The 12708-nt window shown below is 39.2% G+C and overlaps 1 protein-coding gene across 2 annotated transcripts in view; it reads left to right on the top strand.

Moving 5' to 3' along the window:
• The window catches only part of CILK1 (ciliogenesis associated kinase 1), a 97047-nt gene extending 90278 nt beyond the window's left edge, over positions 1 to 6769 (top strand). For both annotated transcript variants that reach the window (XM_069070618.1, XM_069070617.1), the window contains 2 exons: positions 951 to 1073; positions 2730 to 6769. In XM_069070618.1, the coding sequence (XP_068926719.1) occupies positions 951 to 1073; positions 2730 to 2884 (278 nt within the window). In that variant the 3' untranslated portion in view covers positions 2885 to 6769. The remainder of the gene's footprint in view (positions 1 to 950; positions 1074 to 2729) is intronic.
• Positions 6770 to 12708: the final 5939 nt, after the last annotated feature.

Genomic DNA, 12708 nt, shown 5'->3' with positions numbered 1-12708 from the left:
CGGAGCAAATCACTTAAGACACCTAACCTCAGTTTCCTCATCTGTAAAATGAAGGGTGGAATTCGATGGCCTCTAAGGTCTTTTCTAGGCCCAAATCTCCGACCCTTAGCCAAGGGAGATTTTCACACTATTGGAGGCGTGGGGGAACTGAGACTGATGAGGAAACAGTGCATGTGTGTCTCCTGTCATACCGCTCACAGAGTGGATGCCATTCACAATTGCTGGTGCTCTCACAATTGGTGTTTCTCTTTTCCTTTTCTTCTGAGTTCATATAATTGAATTTGAATAAGTTATATGTGTGTATGATGACACTCTACAGTGCACGCCTTCCCATCCTCTGCATTCTAAACACATTTTCCTACTTCTCTACACATAACATTTCATCTCCTGCCTTTGCTTTTGCACAGGCTTGTGACCCATACTTGGAATGCCTTCCGTTCTCACCTCTTAAAATTCCTTGTTTCCTTCAAAGCTGAGCTCAGACACCATCTCCTACATGTGACCCTTCCACATCCATCCAGCTCCAAGGGGCAGCTAAGGTGGCACAGTGGAGAAAGTGCTGGGGCTGGATTCAGGAAGACTTGAATTCAAATTCAGACATTTAGTAGCTGTGGGACCCTGGGCAAGTCACTTTACCTTTGTTTGCCTCAATTTCCACAACTGTAAAATAGGGATAATCATAAAGCTTACCTCCCAGGGTTGTTGTGAGAATCAAATGAGATAATTGTAAAGTGCTTGGCAGAGTAAGTTCTTTGTAAATGTTAGCTATTAGTAATAATAGTACTCTCTCTCTCTCTCCTTCCTTGTAGAACTTCATCTTTATTTACTTTTTGTATATTTACTTACTGTGTGCATGTTGTTACCTCCCAATGTAATATGGGCTCCTCAGGAAGTCCCACAGTTTACATGGCACCTCACTAATGGACTTCCTTTCCCTTGTTGCCTGCCAGTTGTCTCTGGCTATACAGGATCGGGTAGACTGACTGGTAGCTATCTCCCTTCATTTCTAAAAAAAGAAGTGGGTTCTGCTGGACAGAGAGTGCACGTTGCTCCTATTTCAGATCCTTCTCCTGGTAAGTTCAGTTACCATGGTGCATTAATTATGCATGCAGTATTCCTTTTATATATCCCATAACAGCTAAACAGAAGCCTCATTTCCCAACAGGGAAGCCTCAATATCCGTTAGCATTCCTGAGCACTGCCATCATCCCCCTGACCCCAAAAGGCTAGATGAAGAGAGGCAGTGGGGAGTGTGGGGTCAGTGAGGCAGCCAGGGAGAGCTGTGGCATCAGGCATTTCCCAGAACACAGTGCCTGGAAGTGAATGGTTGGGTTTTTGGAAGATAGGATTTTGCCATCTTCCCTGCCTTTCCTGATGCAGAAGAAAGTAGTTCACATGCTTCTTTGAGTGAATATATGTACAAGACAGATACATTGTTTTATAAGCAACTTGTTTTGAAGGACATTCACTCCTCACCTCTGAATCTTAGAATCTTTGATTTCCTTCAAAGCTACCTCTCACAAGGGGTCTTTCCTTATCCACTATGTTGTCTTAGCCAGCTTGGTGGCAAAGTGAATAGAACTCTGGTCCTAGAGTCAGGAAGACCTGAGTTCAGATTCAGCCCCAGAGACTTATTAGCAATGTCACCCTGGGTAATAATGCAGTATTGCAATAGAGGTGCTACTAGGTGGTAAGGTAGAGTGCCAGGCCTGGAGTCAGAAAGACTTCTCTCCCTGAGTTCAAATCTGGCTTCACACACTTACTGGCTATGTGACCTTAGGCAAGTCCCTTGACCCTGTTTGCCTCGGTTTCTTCATCTGTAAAATGAGTTGGAGAAGGAAATGGCAAACCACTCTAGTATCTTTGCCAAGAAAACCCCAAATGGGGTTACAGAGTCAGACATGACTGAAAAACAACCGAACAGGAGAGATGCAATTTAGGGCTATATGATATAGCATTCACTGACCCACCTGGCTATTTTGTGAAATGGTTAAGTTGCAAATATGGTACATTAGGCAAGTCACTTAGCCTCTGTCTGCCTCAGTCTCTTCACTATAAAATGGGGGGAATATAATAGCATCTATCTGCCAGGGTAGTTGTGAGGATCAAGTAAGATAATGTTTGTATTGTATTTATCACTTATGTTATTGTTCAGTCGGGTCTGACTTTCCATGACCCCATGTGGCATGGCACACCAGGCCCTTCTATCCTCCCCATCTCCTGAATTCTGTCCAAGTTCATGTTCATTGTTTCCATGACATTATCCATCTCACCCTCTGCCCTCCCCTTTTCCTTTTGCCTTCAGTCTTTCCCAACACCAGGGTCTTTTCCAGTGAGTCCCACCTTTTCATCATGTGGCCAAAGTATTTAAGCTTCAGCTTCACCATTTGACCTCCCAGGGAACAGCCTGAATTAATTTGTTGCCTAAGTTATAGTAGCCACTTAATGAATGCCTGCTTCCTTCCTTTCTCTCTCTCTGGAAATTACTTTGGATATACTTTGTATTCAGTCACTTGTGTTCATGTTGTATCCCCCCAGAAGAATGTAAACTCCTGGAGGCTAGGAACCATTTAGGTTTTGTCTTTGTATGCCCAGCACCTCCCACAAGTCAGTACTCATAGTAAGAGCTCAGTTAATGTTGTTGAGTACAAAGAGCCAAATAAAACCAGATTCCATTTCTTTTCTTTCTTTTGGATGGTCATCATTCACTTTGCTTTTTTTTTTTACAGGTTATGCTTCACTGAAGTCTGTGAGACCTCATCATAATCGACCCCTTTTCCATACCCAGCCCAGGAGTACACCAGGGTTATTGCCTCGGCCACCTGCAGCCCAGCCAGTCCATGGACGTACTGACTGGGTTTCAAAATATGCATCGCGAAGATGACAGACGCGAAGCATTTTGCACTAAAAAGCAAGAAACTTTTCATCAGATAATTATGGTGAAGGAAACTGTCTCACCTGCAATAAACATGAGAAATGATAAGCAAAGGCCTCTCCCCAACATATTATAATTATCTTCTGCAATCAAGATATTTCAATATTCCTTTTTTTTAGTTTTTTTTAAATATTCATTTGAAACCAATGTTGTACTTTTTGTACAAAATTATTTTGTTCTATAACTGGGTCCTATTATTTTCTTAAACAGCAGCATTTTGTATATAGGAAATTACGTTTTGGCATTTTATACAGGAACCTTTATAATGAACTTAAAAAAAAGACTTTTATTTGGGGGGGGGTGTCCAGGCAATATTTTATAAAATAGTGAAATATAAAAATACAGTGAAATTAATGCAGTATTGCAATATAGGTGCAATTTAGGGCTGTGTGATACAGGGGCATTCACCTCCGCCTTGTGGCTATTTGTGACATGGTTAAGTTGCAAATATGGTACATTAGGCACATTTAGTCTGCTCTGAGAAACCGGCTTGGTTTTAGTACTGTAAAAGTGATTCTCAGTTTTTTCAGATGCCCTATTTTCCTTGGTTTGGGTTTGTAGCCCTATGATTCCCCTCTCCTAAAAGTATTATAACATTTCTTGAATTTCATTTTGAGAATTTGCTAGCATCTTTTGAAATTATTGGAGACACCCTAAGGTATTGCAAAGTGAGGTGTGGAGATCTCTGTAAGAGACCTTTCTATTTCCCTTCCTACCCATTTTTGAAACAGATTAATCCACCAGGAGAGGTAGCCCTATAAATAATTGTGCACACACACAAAATTTATTGGATAGGCAAAAGCCTCTTTAATCTAAAGGCTAACACAGACAATTGGAGTCTATATTTCTGCCCCACAATAAGAGCTAAAAGGCATAATCAGTGGTATTTCACTGTGGCAGGGGAATTTTCCCTCCTCAAAATTCCAAGTGGAATTTTATATACATTGCATATCTCTGGGTCTGGTTAGGATCAGACAGCATGTAATCCCACTGTCCTTGCCAGATACTTCATGGCAATCTGATCAGGAACAAGGACTTGGGCTCTCTGATTTGTTGGGAAACCAAGTTAATAGTAATGTTAGTGTCAATAATGTATCACATTTGAACTTAACCATTAATTTCTCTCAAGCAAAGGGAAGATGAACTGTATTTGTCTGGCAGAGGCTGTTCCTGGGAGAGGAATGTTTACAGCAATATTAAAAATGACAAAGCTGGTTTGTATGCAGAAAACATAAAAAGTTAAGACCTATTCTTGACCCATCTCTGTAGGACTTTTCTGCTCCCTTAATGGGTTTCCCTAAGGGCAAAAGGGAAAGTTATTTCTAATGAAAACAAAAATATTTATGGTTATTTGGGTCCAGGACCTGTGATTTCCTCCTCATAAGGAATTCCCAGTGCAGAAACTCCCTTTACAGAGACAAGCAACTTACCTGCAACTCATAGTCACTAGGGGGGCAGATCTTAAATTCAGATCTTTCTGATTCAAAGGCCAGTCTCATCTGCCTTTAACAGAATGTAGTTATTTCTATAAGTTATTTTCTAAAGCATTTGAATCTTATTAACCTTTTAAAAGTAAGTGAACTCAGACTCAAAACCTAACTATTTCTTTTCAGATCTCCCAAATTCAAGGGTCCCTATTATAAATTGTCATTTTATTGTATCAAGTTGTGGAATGAAAAAATGACTATGACTTAAAAAGGTCTTTAATTTAAAACTGGGTGTATCTTATGCACTGAGAGTAATCTGACTCAAAATTTGTAGTCAGCTATTAACCAATCTTATGCCCTTCACTGAACCCAAGGGAGTAAAAAAAAAAACACACACACACAATTTTTTTTAAAACAGCACATAGTGGATATGGGTTTGGTCTTTGGACTGTTATGTTTTATTGCTGGCAAACTAGCAGCAAAATTCAAAAAGGAAATGATATCTTTATATATGCAAGCACACTTTGCATTTGCATTCATTCCTTTTATTGTATTGTGTTAACCATTGATTTCTTAAAGCAACATGAAATGTGTTCTCAGCAATGGCTTTTTCAGTATGCTAGCTAGCAAACATTTATTTTCTATCCTACGTCATTACAAAAATCCAGGTTACATGAAAATGAGCATATACAGATTTGGTGGGGAGAGCTGTTTTCACATTGTAAACACAGACCCTGGGAGATCACAAGTAAGACACATAACCTTATTTCCATCAGGTTCTTATTTATGTTGAATTCATTGAATCTTACCAATTCCAAACACTGGATTTGCATGTTTTCCAGAAGGCCAATTCTTATTACAGGACTATAAAAATTTTTGTATCATGTGTTAAGAAATATTTTTCCTTTGTTCTTTTTTTTTCTGTGTCCATCAGAAATCCCAGCACCTTTCCTTGGCAAAACCCAGTGGAGTTACCTGTATATAAAGGACAGAGCTGTTGCATAGAAGGGAAAACAATTATCATTTAGCACTTAGAGTGACCCTGTCATCTAACTGCAAACTTAAAGTGCTCTTGTATTTGCCAAATGCGTAAAGGGCAAAGTGTGTATTCCAAATCTGTGTAGCAGAGGCAAATGATGACTTACTTTTAAGTAGAAATGAATAGTTGCACATATTTTTAACTTTCATTTTAATGAGATTTATTTATGATTTAAGACACTTAAAAAAAGTGATGAGCTTAATGGTATTGATGTGTGACTATACCTCAGCTAATCACTTTGAAGGAAAAAGCACAGTGTACTATCAATAATGGTCGCAGATTTAGCTCTTGTGCTGTCTAAAAATGTCCAGCAACAGTTTTAAACGCAAATGCAGGCATACCCCTGCTTTAAGAAAACCCAACATGTGGAAAAACTGGATTTACTGAGAAGATGAATTAGTGAATTACTGGTAGTTGGGGTGTGTGTGTGTGTGTGTGTGTGTGTGTGTGTGTGTGTGTGGTGGGATAGGGTGGAAAATAGGGAATGATTTGTTTTGCCATGGGCTCTCTTTCATTAGCCTACCACACCTCATACACTGGGGTTATTTAGAGAAATTGTGTAGACAGCCTTTACTCATATTTCTGACTCAATCCCTCCCCTCTCCCATGCTTAACAAAATGAAAACCTGACCCTTGAATAATATTTCCATGCAATTCTTGCTTTGTGTGATTTATCATTCTCACTTTGTCTGAAAGCTCAAACATAGGTCATAACAGGAGGGCATGTGCTCTGTGCATCCTTTCTATACAAACTGTTTCCCTCATAGGAATTATACCAGTCAATCCTTGCTTCGTGCCATTTCTAAGAAAGAATGCAGACTGTTGACAGCTGCTCACCATGTGACCAAAAGCAATATGTCCACGAGAAAACATTTTACCATGCAAACCTTTTATATACTTTGATGCAAACTGTAGCCACTTGGATACCAATAGATGTTCTTGAGTTTTTAAGGATAATTTAAAAATTTTCAACTCAATGTACTATACTTTTGTATCAGTTTATGTGAAAACTTTATTGTAGATGGGTTATGGAAGCTGAGTCAAGGGTGAGCAACACATTAATCCAGAATATTGTTTTTCCCTGTCATTTTAAGCTAAAAAGCTGATATGATGATGTGAGTCCAAGCCTCACCTCAGTTACCCAATCAGTAAGACCATTGGATTACCTGCTGATATGCAAAAAAAATGAGTGAGATTATATTTTTAATGCAAATAAGAAATAGAGGAAGGGGGAAATGTCATTTTCTGGGAAAGCCCACAAAATCCAGTACCCCACTTTGAATAATGTGTTGTATGGCCACTTAAGAACACCCATTAACTTTGTGTAAAGAAAGTTCACTTGATCTGATTAAAGTTACTTTTAAGAAATATTGGTTTGAGGGTTTTCTGTCTGTATTTGCTTTCTACCATCCAAGGATGAGGCTGATATTTTATAATTTTACTCTTGCTGTGGAGTTCATCCATGATTTTATTATTCTCTTTCACACTGAGTACATTGACTCCTGTCACATTTACAAATGAAGTTGCAGCAATCTGCAGATGTTTCTCTTCTAATTTGAGAGTTTCATAATTTGATTTTTCATTCAATCAACAATAAATGCCTACTGCGTGCCTGGTATAGTTCTCGGGCATACAAAGAAAGGTAAGAGACAGTCCCTGCTGTCAAGCATCTCACGGTCCACTGGGGGAGACAACATGCAAACAAGATACATAAAGATAAATTAGGGACAAACAAGGAGAGGGTAGGTATGACCATTTAGGGGAAATCTGCAACATCTTGTAGAAAATGGGGGTTTAGTTGAGATTTTGAAGGAAGACAAATCAAGACATGGAGATAAGTAAGGAAAGCATGAACTGACTCTGTGAAATGATGATAATGGAGTGAGAAGGAATGTCTTATATGAGGAATAGGCAGGAAGTCAATGTCACTGGATTTCAGAATACACCAAGGTAAGGTTTAAGAAGACTAGACAGTAGGGAGGGGACTTTGTCTTTTAGGGCTTTGAAGCTAAATAGAGGATTTTATAGGTGGTTCTGGAGCTGCTGGGGAGCCACTGGAGTTTACTGAATATGTATGTGTGGCATGGTCAAACTTTCACATTAGGAAGATGAGACAGAAGACTTAAAAAAATTCTTATTTGTATATGTGTGTGTGTATACATGAGTATGTGCATATATGTGTGTGTATGTATATATGGGTGCATGTGTGTGTATGTAGATTGTGTGTATGTATTTAGATGTGTGTACATATATACATGTACTTTATTTTTTAATTCATTAAAATATGAGTTCCAAATTCCTCTTCTTCAGTTCCTTCCTCTTCCATTGTGAAGGCAAGTAATATAATATCAATTAGACATGTGAACTCATAAAAAACATTTTCATATTAGCCTTGTTGAAAAAAAAAGCAAGATAAGTAAAAAAAATTACTCTCCGGATATAGATGGCATTTTTCACTATGAGTCCCTTGGAATTGTCTTAGATTATTTGTATTGATTAGAATAGCTATATCTTTCACAATTGATCATCATTAAAATATTGCAGCTACTGTGTGCAGTGTTAACCTAGTGCTACTAATTTCACTTTGCATCAATTCCGGTAAGTAGAGGACTTTTTAAAAATCTGGTTCAGAAAACCTACTTTTTATACCTTCTACTATGTGTAGCCTGGATATTCCCTGAGGATGACTCCCTGAAGCTGTCTTTGTAAAACCATATAGCTCACAAGCCTTTGATATTTCCCTTTCATTCTGTTTAACTAGAGGTTGCATTAATTAAAAAAATGTATTTAATTAATTGTATTGTTCAATCCAGTCCAGCTCTTCCTAATTCCTTTTTAGGGGTTTTCTTGACAAAGATACTGGAGTGGTTTGCCAGTTCCTTCTCCAGCTCAGTATACAGATGAGGAAAGTGGGACTAACAGGGTTAAGTGATTGCCCAGGGTCCCACAGCTAGTAAGTGTCTAAGGCCAGAATTGAACTCAGGTCTTCCTGACTCCAGGTCTGGCACTCTATGCACTGAGCCACCTACCTGTCCCTAAATTAATTTAAATAGTATAGCAAGGTAAATAACAAGAATTCCCCTTGCTTCTTTCCCACCTTCCCTCCCCTCAGTAATACGGGGGCACATTGCCACTGATTCCCATGCCACTGGTAGGAAAGGAAAGAGAACACAGGAATTCCTGGGCAAATTTCTCACTCTTACCATTGCATCTTAGCTCAGATGTCTCTTCCCTCTATCTACCACCATTCCAGCTTTTCGGTTCTGGAACCATAATCAAATCAATCCTGACAGTGCACTAGGAAAAGGTGCAACAATCTACTCTCCCAGGGCTGCAATCACTTTCTCGGATAACTTTCTGAAGCAAAATTCTCCTTCCCTCACCCCAACCCATATGCCAAGCCTGGAGTCAGAAAGACTCATCTCCTTACATGACTCTTGACAGGTTACTTAACCTTTATCTGCCTCAGTTTCCTCATCTACAAAATGGCTAATAAAAATGGCACCCACCTATCAGGGTGGTTGTGAGGATAAAACAAAATGATGTTCGTTAAGGTGCAGTTAGATGACTCAGTGAACAGAGCACTGAGCCTGGACTCAGGAAGACCTGAGTTAAAATTTAGCCTAAGACACTCACTAGCTGTGTAACCCTGGGCAAGTCACTTAACTGCTGTTTGCTTTACTCTCTATCAGAGAAGGAAATGGCACAGCACTGCAGTATCTTTGCCAAGAAAACCCCATGGACAATGTTGATGTGCTGGGAAGGGGTCACTGAACTCACATACATACAATTATTATTCCACTTATTGCTCTTAAATTCTGTCCCTTAGGGTCAAGGAAAACGAGTCTATTTTGTCTTCCAAATGACATTTTAAATCCTGGAAGGCAGCTATAGCATGTCCCTCCTGAGCCTCCTCTATTCTAAGCTAACCATCCCCGGCTCCTTTTACTACCCTTATGTGACACCAGCCCCCCCTCACTGAGAGTGCACTTTGTTCACTACACTTCTCCAATGGACTGTCTTCTGGTCATCTGAGTTCATGTCACACTCCCTTACTAGAATGTGAACTCTGAGTGCAGGAACAATTTCCTGTCTAAACCTGGCAGCTGTCCCAGTCCCTCGGACAGGGAGTAGGTATGTGGAAACTAATCAAGGTTGAACTGAATTTGTTGTTGAAAAAAATGTTAGCTAAGAGATTGATATCAAGCTGGACAAAGATCATCAAAGTGCCTATCCTTGGTTCCAGGTTCAATATATATAGACAAACATATACATGTTAATCATTTACTTGGATGAAGAACACAGTGGGCATTTTTAAAGTTTACAGATGCAACAAAATTAGTAAGAATATTTAATGCCTTAAAGAATAAAATCAGGATTCAAAAATCTTCCCATAGGTTAGAATAGGAAGAAAATTGATATGAAATATAATAGGGACGAAGAGGAAGTCCTATATTAGGATTAAAATAAAAACCAACCGCATGAGTAAAAGAGGGGAGAGATGTAACTAGACAGCAAATTCACAAAGACTCAAATGTTTTAAAGGTTATATTTCTGACGTGTGTCCAGTGGGTCACTGCTAAAAAAGAATGCTGTCCTGGGTTTTTAAAAGAAGTAGAGTACCCAGAGTGATGAAGGTGATAATCTTTGCCTTGGAGCAAGAAGTCTTAACCTTTTTTACATCATGGATACCTTTGGCCATGTAATGAAGCCTATGGACAGACCTCTTCTCAGAATAAGATTTTTAAATAATTGAAGGAACTTCTAAATTTCAGTTAAAAGTTAAAGTAAAGATACAGGTTTTTTTCCCCACACTCAAGTTCATAAATGTCTTGGAATCTATTCATAGACCCCAAGCTAAGAACACCAGGTCTAGAGAATGTATCTACTTCTGAGTGATGCACTTTAAAAGAGATATTAATATTTGAGGAAAATCCAGAAGAGGGTGAACAGGACAGTGACTTTTGAAAGTGTAATATATTGTTGTTCAGTCATGTCTGAATGTTCATGACCCCATGGGTTAACTATTCATGGAATTTTCTTGGTAAGGATACTGAAGTGGTTTGCCATTTCCTTCCCTTCTCCAGTTTTATTCAGGCAAGGGTTAAGTGACTTGCCCAGGGTCACACAGCTAGTAAGTGTCTGAGGTCAAATTGGAACTCTGGTCTTTCTGACTCTAGGCCCAGTGCTCTCATCCACTTCAGTACCTAGCTGCCCCATATCACAGAAGGAATCATTTAAAGGAACTGGGGGAGGTCTGCCAAGAGAAGACTTAAAATAAGCATAATTCCCTTCTTCACTTACACATACATACTCCAGCCCCCAACCTCCATTTCTCAAAATTCTGTTCATATGTCAAAGCCTTGTTCAAATACTGAGCCCTCCACAAAGTCATATCTGACCGTAGACTTAGACTTGGAAGAGACCTTGGATACTGAATAGTATAAACCTTTCATTTTAGACTGGGGACCATAAAGAGAGAGGTTAAGTGTTTAAAATTTTCCTCTCCAATGATAAATTAGTGCCTTTCAAGTTTTGGACACTGATCAATGCATATTAAAAGTGGCAGAGAGGAAAGTAGATCCAGTTTGCAGATTTGTTTATTTATTTTTTGAAATCAACAAAAAGAGAATCATTATTGCAAAAGCATTTTTCCCCCTGATTGCAAAATAAAATTGAACAAAAGTGGCTTTGACTGCACTACATTTGGCATATTGTATTTCTTTTGCTAATGCCAAGTTTTTCCCTGAAACAAAATCTGACCTTATTATCATTTCTATAAAAAAAATCATGAACTTGACAAATATGAACATTTCTATATATAAAGAGAAATAGAAAATGATTTTATATGAAACTATGAATGTTTCATGGATTCCTTCCTTTCCCATACACACACATAGAAATAGTAGATATTGTGTAAGTGCATGTGTGTATATATGTATATACATATATATATATATATATATATAATTTGTTTATATATTATCTATTTACACATGTGTGTACAATCTCTTATAAACAAAGTCCTTCCACAAGCAAAACACAGGCTGATGGTACAGGTATTTTCCCATTATTTTTGGACTTACTTTCATTTTTTTATCCTCATGTAAACTCCTTCCTATGATATAAGTAGAGAAATTAAATCCAGAGCAAGTTAGGACCTTCAGTTCTTCAGAACTACACAGACGACATGCTTCTTTCCTTTCTTGCAGAACTCTTCTTCAAGTCAATAAAGCTGTTAATGATCACACTCTCCCTCAATCTCCTTTTTGAGGTAAACCACCTAGTGCTTTCAACCTTTTCTCTAATATTTTGGCTTTGACACTTATCTTTGCTACCCTCAGTATTCTCTCTAGAATGTGAACATCCCTTGTAAAGTGGGCCTGCACTTAGTGACTCAGAAGTAGTTTAAGAAATTCAAATGCAACGTGTAGATATCAAGTGGGGGAAGAACGAGAAACTCCAAGAGGGAAATAGGATAAGGAACAGAGAGCCTTAATCCTTTGATTTAAATGAGCATAATTTTTAGAGCCTAACGATGTTATTGAAAGTAGCTTTGAAAGAAGCTTACATCTGCCTCCTCGTGGACAAAGTCAGCTTCTGCTTTGAGTTTTTTTCTTGTTTTCATTGAGAATGTTAGTGATGCTCCCTCTCCCCCGGGGCGTGTATACGCGGTGTAAAAAGGAAGGCAGACTGCCACGTGCAGCGCCTCATTTGGATGTGTCTGGAGTCTTGGAAGCTTGACTACCCTACGTTCTCCTACAAATGGACCTTGGGAGCTTGTTCTAGCAGGGGAGCGCAGCTACTCGTATACCCTTGACCGAAGAACGGTACCGCCTCTATCGGGGAAGGTCGTCCTCTTCGACCGAGCGCGCAGCTTCGGGAGGGACGCACATGGAGCGGTGAGGGAGGAAGGGGACACCCGCCTAGCCAGCCAGATCAGCCGAATCAACCCTGGCGATCAATGGGGTGACAGATGTCGCAGCCAGATCGCCCTCACATCCAATGAAGCTTTAGGCGTGTTTCATATATGAAGCCGACAATTCGGCTTTCCTTACATGTGGGGTGACCATAAGCAAAAAAATTGAAAGAGAGAATCGTGAGGGGGCATATCTCTATAGATTTCTAAACTCCAGTTTGTTGGAACCTCTTCGGAAACTTAATAGCAGTGGAATTGCTTTGCAATTAGTGAAGTTTTTTTTCCCCTCCCCATGATACCTTGCAGCTGGGTTGGGCATGCAAAGCAGCAGAGTCACCATTGGTAGATTTCGCCCAAAGTCCTCTCCCACTTCGCATAACTAGGGCTC

This window comes from Petaurus breviceps, unplaced genomic scaffold, assembly GCF_028583685.1.
Source record: "Petaurus breviceps papuanus isolate PSGF00001 unplaced genomic scaffold, PetGlider_PUasm1.0 90822, whole genome shotgun sequence".
Taxonomy (NCBI): Eukaryota; Metazoa; Chordata; class Mammalia; order Diprotodontia; family Petauridae; genus Petaurus; species Petaurus breviceps.
Note: the sequence above shows the minus strand (reverse complement) of the source record. Positions and strands in the feature narration are given on the sequence as shown.